The following is a 17826-nucleotide window of genomic DNA, read 5'->3' as shown; positions in this document are numbered from 1 at the left end:
ACAGATATATTGTGTTGTATTATCCTTATTTTTACAGCTGGCTTAAAGGGCAGCCCCTGTCAGACAAGAAGCCGGTGGTAAAGTGCAGAGCTGACTCAGAATGTCTTGGCAGAGTGATTTTTTTTCATGAACCTTGCAAATGCAGAGACGCTGCTGTGGCGGTGAGGCCATCGGGATGCAACCTCTGCTGGCCGAGGCCAGATTTGTACTAGCGACATAAAGATAAAGGGTTTGCTCTCCTTTAGCTTTTCCTTTGAGCTCTGCAGTTCCATGTCCTTCAGTGGGGTTTCAGTGGTTACCAATGCAGTGTTTCTCCCTGTTTCCTGCAGGAGGCTGATCTGTGGAACCGTGCTGCTCAGCCTGGCACCGTGCAGCACACTCCCCACAGCAGTGATCACCCCGGGCATCTGCAGCACTGAGGCACCAACCTCAGCCACCCTGCAGGTGAGAAAGCCACGAAACAAAGCAAAGGCTCATTTTCTAACAAAGTACAAGGACAAGGGGTGTTCCCACAGCTCATCGATGTGGGAATCCAGGGCTTCCCTCTGGCTGCCCTGGAGGGCCTGGGACCCTGGCAGGGGGTCAGGAACCCCCCTGTACAGAGCCCCCAGAGACACTGTCTCTGATCTCTGTCCATGGAAAAGAGTTTTCAATCTTACAGGATGAATTACAAGCTCTGAGTGTTTGATATAAGTAATAATTAAGTGTGGCATGGGTGCAAAAGTAAAATTTTAGGATTCTAGATTAGGGGTCCAAAGGGGACAAGATGGAGGAAACTGGGTGTGTCTTTTCCTTTTTCTCCTTCTTCATGCCCTCCATGTTTCACTGTAGTGTTGGCATTTTCCTGTTGGTTTAGGCTGGGGACACACTGTTCAACGTAGGTGACAGATATTGGCACATTATTGTAAATCCAGCACAGGTAGTTTCTGGTATTTAATGTTTGTAACATCCCACTGAGGGCAGAGCCCCACACGCTGCCCTGCAGGACAGAGCTGCGGCAGGGCAGCAGAACATGTTAGAGATAAACAGAATAAACAACCTTGAAACCAGCACAGACGAATTATGGCTTCTGCTTTGGCAGCGGGGCAGAAAGACAGAGACCTTCTACAATCTTGGAATCATCAATACCACAGATTCCAACACACCGAGACCACCCAAACTCAAAATCCTATTTCCATTACAGCCACTCAAAGAAATACATCAGGTCTGCATGGTAGTTTTGTCATTTTTCCAGGCTGAGTTAGCAACTGGGTATTTCGAGGACAAAGCCAATTGTTTTCTATATTTAAAAGTCCTAATGTCTCTTAGCAAATGAAATGTAAAAGCAAATAATACAGATAAATGAGCCTGGCCTAAAAATAACCTTGTTTTAACAGACAAGAAAATGGGGATTCTCCAGGCTGAGGAGTTCAGTCAAAGACCATGCCTTAAAATAACTCCCCCTATTAATAATTCAGGGAAGCTGAGATAGTAAATGGCTATTAATTTATGTCTACTGGAAGGACTGAAACAGGATTTCTCATTCTGCACGCTCACCCCCCCCCCCCCCTTTTCAGTAATTCCCAGCCATATAGCAGTATCACAATGTGTGAACACGCTGTAAATATTGTAAATATATATTTTCATAGAAAATCTAGGCTTGGGTTGGAAGAGACCTGAAAATCATCCAGTTTTGCAAGGTGACTGAGTGTTTTATAGGGACTAAATCTGTTAACTTTTAGAAGAGTGATGCATACCAAATGCTTAAAAGAAAAAATAGATAGAGATAAGGCAGTTTGGTGTGCATTAATAGAACAAAGCTGGATGCAAATTGAGCTGAATTTTGAAGAACAGTCTGAGTTTCATATAAGTCTACTCAGATTATCAAGTACCTCGAGCTTTGTAGTTTTGGTTGAGTGCTTGCTTTCTCTGTATCTTAAAAAACATTATCCTTCATTTCTGACAGGCATGTGTAAGAATGGAAAATAGGTAGATGCTGCACAATATATTTACAAAATGAACATCCAGAAGAGAAATAAGGAATCTATTTCCATCTCTTGCAGTGACAAACTACACATCTGAGATAGCCTTACTTTTGAAAAAATAGAACACATCTACATTGATGAAAGTTTTCCATTTGAGAACCATCTCAAAAAAAAAAAAAAAAAAAAGAAAGCAGGCAAAAAGTAAAAATTGGCTTTAGTTTTGAGCTTATGCATCTCTATTAAAATTGTAATATGGTGGCTTAAATTTTCCCAGGAAACTTAGGTCCCACTGATTTCTGTGGATGGAATTTATCACCAAAACTTTTAAATAATGTAGTACATACAGTAAGCATCCTCAAATAATTATTTCCCCTTCTTTTTGTCATACTTTGTATACACCCTATACAATCTAAGATAGGATTTATTGGCGCTTGTATTAGAGATCACACATTGCTAAAACCCATCTGTCTTTTTTATTTTTTATTCCTTGTATTTTAAAAAAAAGATCGACTTCCCAGAAACCGATTTGGAGTTCATTAAACCTGAACCTGAAGAAAGAAGAGGTGATTTTGTAGAGCCAACCCAAGAGTGCCTGAAGAACATTGCAAGACTTTCACAGAAACACTCTCTCTTGCTGTAAGTTGTCCACACCTAACCCTGCTGCTTCTTGCTGTGCTGTGCCTACCCTATCGATCACAATTAAATGTATCCAATTTGTTAAAAACAAAATTTTCCTCTGAAGGAGCCTAGCTTGGCTGCTTTGAGAAGTAACACCTCTAAATGAAATAATAGATCACAGCAAGGCCTGATAAGGCTCTGGAGGTGGCAGTGTATTTTACCACTTTAGAAAAGGATTGGTTTTCCCTTTCTATTGCTAGATCTTTTCATGTCTTTGAGGCAAGAAACTAATTTTTCATTCAAAACATAAGATTTTCACGTAATGCAGTACATATGTATCAGTATTATCAAGAACACCTTTAGGTTCTATGGAAATTGGCCTCCTTTAGTTATTAAACACTCAAACTTCAGATGGAGCTGTGAAACGGCTTTTGAAAAATCTCTTTCAGGTGATAAGCAAGGAAAGAAATATGAAAAGTTCAGTTTTCATTGAAGGTGGATAAAAACAAAGTGGAACAAAGCACACTCTGAACTGAGGTATATTAGTATGCTCTGCTACATGAATGTTGTACTACCAATTAGGATTATGTACTGCATAAAGTAATTTTGGGTGTAATCAGAGTGGAGTTTGGAACACAGGTGCTTACAGAGAGCCATTATACTAATGACAGTTAATTGTGTGAATTAATCCTCCATCAAAGGTCAAAAGGTGCATTAGTTGTGCAATAACTAAATAACTTAATTCAGCACTCTCAGTGGGATATGATGTATCTGTTAAGAAGATTTTTCTGTGCTGATTTCTATGTCGGTGGTTTGAGGGGTTTTTCTTAAATTAATTTATTTTAAAAAAAAGAGGGAGAGACAAGTTTTCTGTTGTATGTGTAACTCAACTTTTACAAAGACAGGCAAAGTGTAAAATTATTTTTATTGACCACAGGATCTGTGATTTGAGGTTTGTTGTTTTTTTTTTTAATTCTGTTTTAAAATGTGAATGAGATGTCAGTATTTTATTATCAAGAGCCATTTTGACAGTGAAATTTCCACCTACAAAATATGCTTCAGAATGATTTAGGGAACTTCAAACCCAATGTCTGTGACCTCTGTTACCATAGCAAAAATGTGGTTTCATTAAGAAGGAATAAGATCATTAAGAAATTAGCAAAGTACAAAGTAATTTGTCAAAGAAGACAGCTCATGCCATTTGTCTGCTGCTTAAATCCTTGATGTCCATTTTATTGAGAATGCTGCATGGTTCTTGTCTTCAAGACTCAGGAAGGACACAGTAGATGTGGAAATTGTGCAGAGAGGGGCAACAAATATCATGAAAGGGCTTTAGCAGCTTTTTAACCAAGAGAAGCTAAAAAGGCTGAGACTCTATATTTGGAGAGAAGACTAGAGCATGTCTATGTATGTACAATTAATTTTTGTAAAATCAAGATGGTGATAGACAAGGTAAATACCTCCTCAAAGCCTATAATATTTTAACTTAGGGGCATTCAATGAAACAAGTAGGAAATAATTTCTCAACAAATGGAATAAAGTGCTTCTTAGACAGTCAGTGGTGATCTTTTAAAATCTGCTGTCACAAAGCTGTGAAGGCAGATGACAACATCACATTCAGGAATGCTAACCACAAAATCATGGATAAGAGGTTCATGGATATTTTTCTCAAAGGACTAGCAAAGGGTGGATCCTATAACATCCATAATACAACAATCTTGGGTTCTGTGGGAATATGAAGGGAAGAGACCACTGAAGGTCATCAGTTTGGAGTTGAGGCTGTGCTAAGTTCAGTTACAGGTCCTTGGAGGAAAGGCAGGGGTAGTCCTGTGTTTTCCCATAGTTTGTTGTTTTCTGTTCTCCTATCTTGCAGGCAAAGCTGGTCTAGTAAATGAATCATCAAGGGGAAGGGTAACATATCTGGGGTTTGAAGGAAGCAATTCCATTTTTTGGTATTTTGTTAATCCAGCCTGTAAATTTTGTTGTATCTGTATCAGAGGAATTCTTTTAGCCTTTCTCATTCATGAGATAATTTCTCTTTAAAAAATTATAGCGTGTTTGTATCCTAACACATTATTGCCATGATATCTGAAGATTATTTCTTCTTTTCTTTTTTTTCCATATGTCAAGAAAAAGAGAGGAATCTAGGCAGCTTTTTAGTGGCAGTATCATTCCATGATGATGCTCCAGATAACTGGGTGTCTCTGTCAGAAGACACAAGAAATCTTTCTCAGTCTGTCAGGTCCTTCTGTTCATTGCACTGCAAGCAGAGGGATTAAGTTGAACGGACAGAAAATTCTTAAACCAGTGGTAGAAAAGGAAGAAACAGTGGTTAAAACCAGACAGCTGCATGCTTGTTGAATCCTGCAGTGTTATAAGTCTAACACTGCCACAAAACTGACAGCACAGACAGCCTGATTCTGTTCCTCCCCTCTGCAGGGTCAGGATCCAAGTCTGCTGCTGGAATAGATGCAAATACTATATCTTTTTACATATAGTATCGAAAAATTGATTGCCCCAGTAGCTGTGCTTAGTCTATCCAGTAGCTGGACCCAGATCTCCCTGCTCTCCCCAGCTGCTGACACCCTCAGCATGAAAGAAACCACATAAAACACATTAAAACCCTCAAGGTCCACAGCTACACCGAGCTGGTTGCTGGTGCTTGGGCCCCTTCCTGGTACACGGATGTGTGTCTGCTCCTGACATGGGGTCTTCCCAGCAGCTCAGACTCTTGTCTTTCTGGTAGGTGGCTCAGACCACTGGTCCCTGTGGCCAACATCTCTTGGATGTTGATTAAGGAAGGAGTTGCTGAGTGGGACTGAAGGAAGGGAAGGTACCCACGTGGTTCTTGTGCTCCTCACAGCCCCTGACTCGGATCTTTGGCATCATCACCAAGCCAGACCAGAGAGAGCCAAGAGCAGAGCGCACTGGTTACTGCCAGCTGCTTTGGCTGACTTCTGCAAACATTTCAGATGTGAGCTTCTGATTCCTTTTAGGATTAATGTGTTTGAAATACAAGCCCCAGAAAACTCTGCATCTGAGATTAAGGCCACTCTTTGAACCCGGTGCAGCCTGCTTGCAGTGTGTCCCCGTGAAGGGATGGGAGACTGCTTTGAAGCCAGAATCATGCCAGTGTGGTTTGTGCCATCTTTATTTCCTTCATTCATAATTTTCCTTCTACCTTGCTTTTCCCTCTCTTCCAGCTTCCCTTTTCCTTTTTGCCACTTGCCTGGAAAGGATCTATTTTGCCTACCAGTGGTCACAGGAATCCTGTTGTAATGAGGTGTGATTAGATCTACCTCCAGCTGGGTGAATAGTGGAAGAGACCTTTTCTAGTCTGTCCATGGAACAGAAACTTTAAAGTGAAAATCAGTGCTGGGGGACAGACATTTTAATTTTCTGTCTTTGCTGCTCTCTCCTCTTTTTCCCTTTTGTCTTGTTCTCCTTTAGTACTGAACATGAACAACAAAAGCAGATAAGAAGCATTTAAATTCATTTTTTGCTCTTCCCCCCTTCCACCCAAAAAGTAACAGCTAACCAAGCCTTCTGAGAAACGGTTTTTTTCATTTAGCTAAAGGGGTTAATCAAATCCTGAACAGAAAACTGCTGAATTATTTAGGTTATAAGGTATTTTAGTTTTATTTGTGTTAAGCAGAAGGCTATATGTTTTAATATCTATCTCATATGGAGGGAAATTTAGATAAACCACCACCTAAAATCTACAAACTTTTATCAAAAAAATAGCATCTTAACCCTATTGAGACAAAGAAATGCCCTTATTTGCTTAACAATCTTCAGATGCTATATGTATGCAAAATATTTTTTCCATCTTAAATGTCTTATTAAATGTTTATATAAGCTTTGTTACAATAAGAAACTTAAAATCAAAACTTAAGACACTCCTGCCCCACCCACCCTTTCATTTCATCTCTGATTTTAAAGCATGGAGAGAGAAAATGGCATTGCCTCTGAGTAAAGTCAGAGGGAGAAATCTGTTGTTTAGCAAACATGATACAAGGATTGATTTCTTATCACCCTTTGCAAGCTCAGTAGAAGCTTTAGCTGCTTTAATCTGAACAACAGATTGTCTAGTTTGGAGGATGCTGCTTGAAAGCTGAAATCTCTGCTTAAAGTTATCATTGGAAAGAGTTCCTTTAGCTGAACTGTCCTGCAGAATGTCATCCAAATGCACAAGATAACCAGACAGGCAATGAAGTTTTAGGCCTGCTTTTATCTCTTTTCCTGTGTGTGACTTTTTCACATGATCACAAAAACATCTATTTATTGACACAGAAGGCATGCTATGAGCTCTGGGGTTGTTTCTTGAAGTCATGACCACAGTGACACTTTTCCTGAACTGATCACTGAAAGCCAGGATTGGTCTCACAGTTAAATTCATCTTCTGCATACATTTATGAGCTTCTTCTCCTAAAGGGAAGAAATTAACATTCACTCAGGGAACAAAAAAAAAACATGGCCATCTTTGTGCTGCTGCTCTCTGTTCCTAAACACTTGGCAATTCAAAATTGCAAGGGAAGAAAGTTCTCTAGTGCCTACAGAGCCAAAGGAACTCATTTCTATGAGCTGTGAATGACACAATCTTGACAGCTAGAGTGGGGCTAGGATTTTTTTTTTTTTTTTTTTTTTTTTTTTTTTTTTTTTTGGCTAAGAATGTCCCAAAACATTGCAAATAGAAGGAAGACAACCTTGGAAAGAATGTAAACACTTGGATTTTGAGCCCTGTTTACACATCTGGATAATTAAATGTTTGTTAAATCTTTGTCTGGAAGCAAACTATTTACTTACTGCCTTCCACTAGATTCCTCACATCATATTCTGAAATATTTAGGTTTTTTTAAAGTCATAATTGTTTTATGCTATTAATTAGCTGCATCACCAACCTGGTCAAATATGACCAAGAAAACGAATATTCTTCTTGATTTGAGTAATTATTTGTATGAACTGGGGATCAGTTTGCTCTTTCTCTATTTCTCTCAAACTCTCAAAAAGGGTTTGATTTTGAAGGCTCTGATATCAAATTAAGGCCATTGTCTGAGCTTGTCTCCTCAGGGAAATTTATTTTCCTGTTTTCTGATGTGTCAGAACCTGAGATTTAATATTCATGAGGCAAAGACATCTGAATTGTTGACAAATCAGATGATATAAGGCAGAAATTGTTGTGCTGTGGTGAAATATGGTGTGATGACTGACCATTTCATCAATATGACATTTAGATATGTAACATCTCTGTGAGGAGTCTGGTGTATTGCATCCTTTTTATTTTTCCTTTTTTTTTTTTTTTTTTTTTTTTGTGAGTACAGTAAAGCATGGCAAGCTAGACTTTTCAAACAAATATAGAAGTTGTTGGGAGCTTTTCTTTCCTTTTCCAAACTCCCATCAGCAGCAGAGATAATCACACTCTGCATGTGTGTACCTGTGCTCATGTTTTTCTGTATGTGCATAGATGTACCTAAACATTATTTTAAAAACAAATATGCTAAAAATAGACACACCTACATTAAAGAGTCAAAGCAAGGGCAGGAATGAAAGATAGGACTTGCAGTGTTATGTGGCTAGTTATGAAAGTTAGAGATATTTGTAGCAGATAGATGTAACAATAATTTACCCAGTGACAACTGCACCCTCTTTGTCAAAAAAAAAACCCTACCAGTAAAAACAAACAAGCAACACAAACAATAGAGACAACAGAGAAGAAAATTGAGAGTGCTTGGAATGTGAAATAATCATATATATATGTGTGTGTGTGTCTTTTGACACTTCATTTTTATATGACCTAAGGCTGACAGATCCAGAATATAAGTATCACTTTTCTTATAAAATCTGGTCTGCAGAAAATGATATCCTACCCAAAGGAAAACATGAACTTAGCTGAAAAGCAGCGTACTGTGTGACTTGGCCCCTCGGTACAATAAAGTTTGTTGCTACACAAAGCTTCAGGTGGTTTTAATTTCAAACTGAAATTTTCATCTTCATTTCCAGACTCTCAGAGCAACAGAGAAGAATCCTGTGGTTTTATCGCTACTCCTGCAATAACCAGAACTGCTCCCTTCCTCTGGTGCTGGGCAGTGCACCCAGCTGGGACAGAACCACGGTGTCAGAAATGTATGCCCTGCTGAGGGGATGGAGGTTTTCTGACCCTCTGGAGGCACTTGGGCTGCTGACTTTCAGGTAAGGGAAAATTACCCAGGTAGGAAAGTAATGCTAAGCAGAAGGATCAGGTGCTGGTTCATTCAGTGCTGCTGTTTGCTCAGCACACTGTCCAGGTTTGATGCACTGGCTGAGTTTCCCTTTCTCTCTGGGCCAAAGTGAAAACAGAGGTGCAGCTCTTGCCATGACCTTGAGTGTGCCAACCATGTCTGCTTGGCTGAGAAGAGTATCATTGTCACTGCTATTAATGAAGGGATGGGACCATCTTTGGGCTAAGAACGATTCATTGCTCGGATAAACATCAGTCTCAGGGGCTGTGAGATTTTGGAGGAGCCAGCAGTTGGTTATAGCTCAAAGTAGCTGCAAATTCTTTGTTACAAGGCAATACAGAACTTTCTAGTCCAGTAGACAGTTGCCACGAGGTGTATTTTGCTTTTCTAACCTATCACCTTTACTTAATTTTGCTGCACTGTGGATATTTTTGTCCAATAAGCTTCTGTCTCACACACACATGCTTCTGTTATAACTTCTAAACTCATAACTTATTCTACACAATTACATCTCTACATTATAAACCCTTCACCGTTTATCAATGCAGTTTCTCACTTAAGGCATATTCTTACTTACTATAGAAACATAAGTTTATGATTTTTCTGCTTGATATCGGTGTATTGTATTTTTACATCAATCCAAGCTTCTTCTAAGGCTGCAGATCAAACGCTCTAGTGTCTGTGGAAGTTTCTGTTCTTTCAATTCCCACAGGAAAGTAATGCTAAGCAGAAGGATCAGGTGCTGGTTTGTTCAGTGCTGCTGTTTGCTCAGCACACTGTCCAGGTTTGATGCACTGGCTGTGCTTTCTTTTCTCTCTGGACCCAAGTGAAAGTGGAGTTGCAGCTCTTGCCATGACCTTGAGTGTGCCAGCCATGTCTCCTTGGCTGAGAAGGTTTTCTATTTCTCAGGATAATAAAAAGAGTATTTCATTCTCTAGAACAGATACAGGCAGTTTCTGGTAACAGGTAATCAGTCAAGTACTTAGCACTTGCACAGCACTCCATAACTTCAAACTACTGAACAGGCACGAGGTGAATAATGGGAGATAAGGAGGATTGAAATATATCTCTGGATTATACAATAATCTATGTAAATACCCACAGCCCCACGTGTGACCTATCTTTCTGAAGCAGATTGGATGGAACTTTGAAGTCAGTTGAATAAATTCTGTTGTGGTGCCTTGTGTTCCACCCCCACCTCTCGCCCTGGGAGCTGATTGTTTGTCAGGACTCTTGCTTGATGCTGGAGATAGCCCTACCCAGGATGTACCAGAGATGTCAGGGGACAGGATCTGTGTCAGCAGCTACATTCCCTCCAAAAACTTGGGAGGTATTCTGCATTAAGTGACCTGTAAAAACATTATACATGCAGATGAAATGCTTGAGTAAATTTGTTTTATCAAGCCATTGCTTGTCTTGGGTAAGCACAAGCTGCATCAGTTTTGAAATCTCTGTTTCATGCTCTACCTTTGGAAAAAAAAATAAACCTTCTCTAAAGCTTTACTTGGGAAATACACTGTGACTTGGTACACTTACTGCCAGATTATTAAAAATAGACCTTTGACAATCTAAAATGTATTATTTTCTCTGGATTCAATTTCCTAATACTTGTATCCCAGTTTCTATCTGAACTATTAGCAGTTTCACATGTTTGCATACATGTCTTTTTTTGTGTAGTGGGAATGGTGGAAGCAAAGATCCTGACAGATCAGGTCCTGGAGCATAATATTATTTTTCATTATTAAAGTATTAGGATCCAATTCTAATTTATAAAAGATCCATGTAGAAAGGTGTATATGAGCGCTGTGTTGTCTTGTAAACTTCAGAGTAGAAATAGAATTTGATAGGGTTTCTCAGAGCATGCCAAGCTTTTTGATCAGAGCTTTTGCCCCATTTTGTTTGTGTCTGGGTGGCATTTCTACAAATCAAGATCTTGATTGTTCTTTGAAGATGCAGCTCTGCACGAGGGTGTGATGCAGAATATCAGCCTTTTCAGGTGCTTCAGAGAGTATTTGATATTACTTAGTCTGTTCCCCAGCTTCTCAATGTGCATCAGGTGCAGTGTACCCAGTGTTCATTCTGGCTACACCAAAACTGCTGGCATGGAAAAGAGGGGAAAATGTCATTACTTTGTCCCTCTTGTGCCACCTTGGGTAGTGGTTGGCATCTGCAGTTGTGCCAAAGAACAAGAGATTATATCAATACAGTTGGGTTTTTTTGGTTTGGTTTTTTTGTGGGTTTTTTTGTTTGTTTTTTTTTTTTTGTTTTGTTTTGTTTTTGCTTCATGGTGATACTGCAGAAAGAAGTTCTGCATCACAGAAAAAATTTTAGGAAAAAAAATCTGTCCTCCTCATATTCACAACATCTTGTTGGTGCATGAATACCTGGGAAGCTAGTCTTCAAAAACAGAGATTACATTTCCTTAAAGATGCCTCGTTTCAAAAATGTCTTGGATACATGCAAATTGAGAGAGTGGGTTGAAGGAGAGGAGCACTTTCCATATAAATTGATTTCTGAGGTTTCTTCTCTTAGTTCTCTATTTCTCAGTTTTCTATAATTTTGAAAAAAGTACAGTAGCACTGGCTAGGGCCCAACCTTACTTCCCCCTTACCCTCACTGACTTTGGATCACAGGCTCCTTAACTGAGCTGGTTTTGAACATTCATTCAACTCTATCTTGTTTTATGTTTGGCATTGACAACTCATCAACTCAGTTCCTCACTTCTATCATCCACGAAACAGCTCTCTGATTTCTTGTGATTGCTAAGACACGGCTGAAAGATCCAAGTTCATATAAAACATGAGCAGAATATAAAATAAATCCTCTCCATATATTCATGTCTATTTTAAGGACTTGTATTACCATCACTATCAAACCATGGGTAAGGAAAATGAATTAGTGCTGATCTTTGTCTACAAATATTTCTGACAGGAGCAATGCACTAAATCAGCCCAAAAGTCAGTGTAGTGCATCCTCTCTCCAGTGGTGACCAAAAACAACTACCCAGGGAATACAGTGAAAATGGGCCAAACATAGTGACACTGCTGCTCTCCCAGCTTTCAGTGTTCTGCAGCTCGGAGACTTCCTCAGACAGATTTCTTTTTTGTTGTTGTTACAAGAGCCCTCTTGCATTTTTCTTCCATAATTTTTTTCCAAAATGAAATTGATTCTGCATAAATATTCAGCTTACAATCCTGAAACAAGATCTGCAGCTTAGCTCTATGATGTATTATTTCTGTGCACCACAATTTATCAATACCAAGAGTTTCCAGTCGCTCCAGAATCTGGATGCTTTCTTTGGTGGAACTTTAGTTTGCAGTGTCTCTAGAAGAACCTGAATCTGTGCTGCAGGCATGTGCTCACACTTTAGAAGGGGTTCTCAAAATCACTGTCACTTCTGCAAGTCTTGGCTTGGGAACTCTAAATTATCCTTCTTCTCAGAGCAAAAAAAAAAAAAAAAAGGCAGTATCTGTCCTGCTGATTAAACTCAAACACCCATTGGGGAGGACAGAAAAATGAAAACCATTGGAGATGCTTGCTGGCATAGAAGGCAGCATCACAGAGCTTAGGGAGGGGTATCGCAGCTCAGCAGATCAAGCCCCCTTATCAGGAATTTGCAACTTTCTGAAATTTCTAAGTTGTTTTGTTCACCTCACAGTTAAATGTACCCCTTAATAGATGTTTCTTGTTCTTTGAGTGTGTCTCTCTTGCATATGCTCTTCCATTTTGCAGGCAACCCTCAAGACAGGCAAATGATAGGATGCTTATTTATGCACTGGAAAGGAAGAACTTTCATAAATGGAAAACACAATCACGGTATACATTTCACAGATAAATTCAGTTGCAACCTTGAATCCAGCACTCAGAGCAAGTGCATTGTTTCTTAGAGCCCTAGAAGCCAATGCTTTTAAAAAAAGGAATTTAAAAACCATTTATGTTTCTTTAATCAATAAAGATGTGATGGAGAGGATGGGAGGGGGAAGTGGAGAATGAAGATTTTACACTCTTACCTCTAATTTCAAGGAAGGATGGTTATAAGCTGTTGCCTGAAATATAAAATTATCCCTAAGGCAGAAGTTATAGAGATGGTCCCTCCTACTCAGAGCAGCTTCTTGGTGCCCTGTGCATTTTGCTGTTGAATTCACTTATTGAGTTTGGTAAAAAGCCAAGCTTTAGTGAGTTAGTTCTTTCTACAGCTGTATCCAGGGAAATAACACCAGTGCACTCCTTTACTCGGAGAATTTTCTTGATGACAGAAAGAAACCAAGGCAGGGTTAGCAGTGCCATCATTTATGGTGTGTTGCTAGCAGGCCAATGTTTTGTGTATGTTTAGAACAACCACAGTTGGGAATTTTTAGTCAGGTTATCTTGCTATTCAAATTACTGCAAAGGAAAGTCCAAGCATATTCTTCAGCTTTTTTTTTTTTTTTTTTTTTTTGCTTTTTTTTTTTGGTGTTGTTGCTGTTCTGGCCCATTTAGAGTACAGTTGCAGCCCTGTGAAGTGTCATGGGCTGGGAATGAGAAAATTGAGCTAGAATTAGCAAGCAGCATGGAATCTAAGTCTTTTTTCCCAGCCTTGTGCATGGCTGCAACCATTTTGTAGAGAGAATTTTTTGAAGTAGCTTGTGGCTGTTAAGATGGAACCTCCCTGTTGGGTTTAAAAGTTTCCTACAAACTTCCTGCTGAGTTCTAATTCTGTCAGGGCAACTGCACAGGAAAAGAAATTCCTTTAAAACCGTGTGCGAAATCAGTGTCAGACACAGTTTTGGTTATAGTCCCTCAGCCTGTGACTGTCCCAGTATTATTCTTGATTCTCGCTTTACGTAGCACAGTGGCTATTGCATTCAGAGGTTCAGATATCTAACCAATAATTAAAATAAAATGTGATACCTTGAAGAAAAATTTTGTTCTTCAGCCTTTGAAAGCCAAACAGATTTAGAATTTTTGAATCAGATTGTAATTGTTTCAATAAAAGGAGAATTTTAAATGTTCCCTTGGAGCTCACAATGGAGTATTTATAAATACAGCAGAGTATTTATAAACCAGATAGCAGTAGAGCATACCTTGCCTGTTTGCATCTTGTTACTTGGTTGTAGTTATGCAGCAACATGGAGAGCAAACACAGGCTTAGGCAAAGAAATAAGATAAGAACAAAGCAACACTCCACAATTAATTTGGTACTTTGATGTACAGAACACGTTACTGATAAAGGTTTAAAACTGCTTATGCTTAATATACATGAAATTTAGTGATAACTTAGATGGTGATGTATGCATTGCTAGGAACAGACAAGTCTTTTTAAGTATTGGCATGTGATGAATTCTTTATTTTTTTTTAACTGCTTTTAACCATTTTTAGCTTTCTTGGCAATAAATATGAAGGTACTGCAGCAGAATGCTGTAGTAGGACAAATAGACAAGTATGTAGAATATTGCATGCTTTCTGTGCATAAATGTGCACTCTAGTCAGGAAGCTTAATCTACATCATCATGTTTTCCATGGTTTAATCTTCAGTTTTAATGTAACAGAGAAGTTTGTTTCTGGGGTGGGAAGAACATTCTAGATCATACAGGTTTCAAATGGAAACTTCTTTTTCTAAATTTCTTCCTACTCTTGTCCTAGGATGTGGTTCACCATATGGTCTCCATGACATCTTCAACTTATTCTTAGTTGTTTCAGTCAGAATGTCTTGTAGAAAATCTCTGTGAGCATCACTCAAATATATTTTCTGTGAGTAAATTCAACAGATCTATCTGCCAATCAATCAGCCAAAATAAAAGGAGTGAATATGACCATGACCTTTGCAATGAGTGGGGTTGGGAATGGTTCATGTGACCTCTCACAATGAAGAGTGAATTTTCTCTTTAGAAAAAAAAAAAAAGAAAATGCAGTGTCCTTTTTATTGATGGTATTTGTTATCCTTATGTACTTTCCTTTAGTCATTACCAATTTCTAACCTTCATATACTCACACAGTGTTTTCTTTAAAAGTCCTCAAATAAATGAAAAAATCACAAACAGAAAGTCCTTATCTGTAAGCTAAAACTACACACCTTAACCATTATTCTAGTAGTTTCTTTCCTCTTCCTGTCTAATTGTTTTTAAAAAACTTCAACTGCCTCACAAAACTTCCCTGTCTATTATTTTAAACATTTTTTCCACACTTTCTCTCCTGGCCCAGTTGCATCCATCAATGACATGATATCCTTTACTACTCAAAGGTTTTTTTGTTTTCTGTTGGTATCCTCATTCCAAGAGGTTTGCTGGGTCAACTTTCCTTGTTTCTGCCAGATTTAATAACATGCATTTCATGGATTAAGGTTTTTCTTTTTTGAAAATGCAACAGAACTTAAAATGGGAAGGGAAATGCAGAAATAAGTGGCATGATATAAGCCTCTGCCTTAAAAGAAGGCCTGTGAGAAAGGCTACATTGTTGTCTTCAGATAGCTTTATGTGCCAGAAAATGGAGAAAACTGAGCAGTTTTACTCACCTGACAAATGTATTCCAGCACAGGGCTGTTTGAGGCAGCACAACAAAATTAGAATAGTAAAACTGTTAAAAATGAAATGCATATCTATTTCTCATTTACAGTCAGCTCACCACTGGCAGATGCTAAAATCTCAAGAGGATGTCACAGATCCACAGGATTCCTCAGCAGTACTTTGTTTTCTGTTTGAATCTGATTTAGCTGAAAGCTACAGCTAGACAAATAGCCCCTGACTGGATCTCTGTATGAGAAAAAAAATCAAAGACTGAAAGTTTTCCTTATTTTGAAACCAAATTGTAATCTATGCTCATCCAGATCAGAATTCAGCTTTCACAAAAGCATCTTGAAGTCTCAAGGGAGATCTAATAATCTTCTTAAAAGTTAAAAAACAGGTGGCTGTCAATCACTGGCATCATGCAGAGAGGGAAGAGCAAAATTGCATAAAGGGTGTTGAGTTTAAGTAGGTGAGTGTTTAAGGAGAGGAAGAGAGTTTCATAACTTATGGAGAATCCAAATTGTGAGACAGGCTGTGAAGGGGACATTTGAAGTCCTGCATAGTGTGACCTGTAGCTGAGGATTAAACTCAACTGTTATAATTTACATATTGTTTATTTTTTGGTAGAGCCCGTGATGTTTCTGATGTGTGTAAACCTGGAACAAATATGTTCCACCTGTTGTGGAGTACTCATTGCCTTAAGAGAGAACAGTTAAATTGGCCAAAAGAAGAAAGATGCAAGATATTACAATGCAGCCAGGCAAATAAATGGGGAACACTTGGGTTCTAGTCACAGAGACCAGAACCACAATACAGTGGTTCTAGTCAATGAAGAATTTATTGGCTAATAAGTTGTTTGTTGAGGAGAAAAAAAACAAAACAAACAACTATAAGTGAGTGGAAACCTAAACCTGGATGACATTTACCATTTTGAGACTATGCAATAAAAGAATCTTACAAGCATTGTTAAAATATTTGGCTTTAAGCTATTTTTTTAGCGAAGTTCTCACATATTTTGGTGACAACCATAAAACAGATAGGAAGAGGAGTCCTTGAAGGTCCTGCCTCTCTGAAACCATAGTCAGAGGCCATATATCAGGAATTCTGTCACTTCAAATCCTTCCAAAAATTGGAAGGATCTGATGTAGACAGAGTGTGCTACAGATGATCTCCTGTTTCTGAGAAATGTCCCCTTAAAGACTGGAATATTTAATTTGTTGTGATAGAGTTGTCTCATTTCTCTGCTTTCAGAGTTTTCAGCATGTGTAAATAAATAATTGCATATTCATTGCAGCAAGCCCTGAAAATCAGCTCTCCTCTAAAATCCAAACTATAAAGCTTTCTTTCTTAGGCCCAAAGTGATTTCTCTTGCATTAAGTTAGAGTCAAAAAAATCAATTAATTTTGTCCTCTAATCAAGACTAATTTATGGATTTACTAAAATCAGATTTGATGCAACTCAAACATTTGCAAGATTATTCGCTCAAAAAAAAAAAAAAAGTAAAAACAAAAAACCCTTCCAGCCCCAATGAAGTGCCAGACTCCAAGATGGCACAGTTTCCAGGCATGTGAAGGGATTTTTATTACTCAGATCTGCTTCTAAACCATCCTCTTTGATTGCTTCTAGCAAATAAACTGGTGTATGCAAGTGTGAATAGCATAGCACCATGTAATACTAGTGGAGTTCATTAGAGTTTGTTGTAACTCCAATTTTGAGGCTGTTAAATGTTTGCTCAAGTATAAATGTAAGGGGGAAAACAAATAGAATTAAATATTGTGCCTGTGTACAATACTTCAATACAAATTCAATTTGTACTTGTACCTGTGGCCCTGAACAACACTGAAATTCAAAAAAAAAAAAAAAAAAAAAAAAAAAGCAATGGATATTGCATTAGGGTTAAGAAATTGTCAGGTAGTTAAAGAAACAGGCTACTTGTCCAGTCTGTTCAAAAGACTGAACTAAACCTCAAGCTGACCTCAAGATTTACAAGCTGAAGGAAACAGAATCAAAACCAATAAATTACCAAAATCTCATTCAAGAAGAATGACAAAAGCCATGATCCTGAAGCAGACCACCCTGCAGGTATTTCACAGTGCCTGTCATTCCCTAATCACATCTCCTGGCACTGCTTCTGGTGACTTAGACATAGCTCTGGTTTTGACTTAGACCAAATCAATTCTAAATAAATCAAATGGTAGCTGCTGAATTTTCTGGAAAGTTTGGGATTAAAATAACTTTCTCACTCTTTGTCTACCTGGAAAAAAAAAAAATAGGAGTTTCTCTCCTCATAGCATTGCATGTGTTCACATCTTGGCTGCTGGTAGGGACGAGCTGTAACTAAGTAATAACATTTTTCTGCCTAGACTTGTGCCTGTGTAGAGTATATTTCACTGTTCAGTAGCCTGTTGAACTAGGCAAGAAGGGGAAGGGAAAGACTCATTTCCTCATTATCTGCACATGCTTGGCACACAATCCTTTGGAGCAATTGCATAATTAGAAAACAGGATGATATGGAAGGGATTATGTGTGGGTTTTTTGGTTTTT

At 38.5% G+C, this 17826-nt stretch overlaps 1 protein-coding gene across 3 annotated transcripts in view; it reads left to right on the top strand.

Moving 5' to 3' along the window:
* The window catches only part of PIK3C2G (phosphatidylinositol-4-phosphate 3-kinase catalytic subunit type 2 gamma), a 213307-nt gene that overhangs the window by 81863 nt on the left and 113618 nt on the right, over positions 1 to 17826 (top strand). For all 3 annotated transcript variants that reach the window (XM_072923803.1, XM_072923804.1, XM_072923805.1), the window contains 3 exons: positions 330 to 444; positions 2470 to 2600; positions 8583 to 8771. In XM_072923803.1, coding sequence (XP_072779904.1) covers positions 330 to 444; positions 2470 to 2600; positions 8583 to 8771 — 435 coding nt within the window. The remainder of the gene's footprint in view (positions 1 to 329; positions 445 to 2469; positions 2601 to 8582; positions 8772 to 17826) is intronic.

This window comes from Taeniopygia guttata, chromosome 1A (genome assembly GCF_048771995.1).
Source record: "Taeniopygia guttata chromosome 1A, bTaeGut7.mat, whole genome shotgun sequence".
Taxonomy (NCBI): domain Eukaryota; kingdom Metazoa; phylum Chordata; class Aves; order Passeriformes; family Estrildidae; genus Taeniopygia; species Taeniopygia guttata.
The sequence above is the reverse complement of the archived record's forward strand: the minus strand, read 5'-3'. Positions and strand labels throughout refer to the sequence as shown.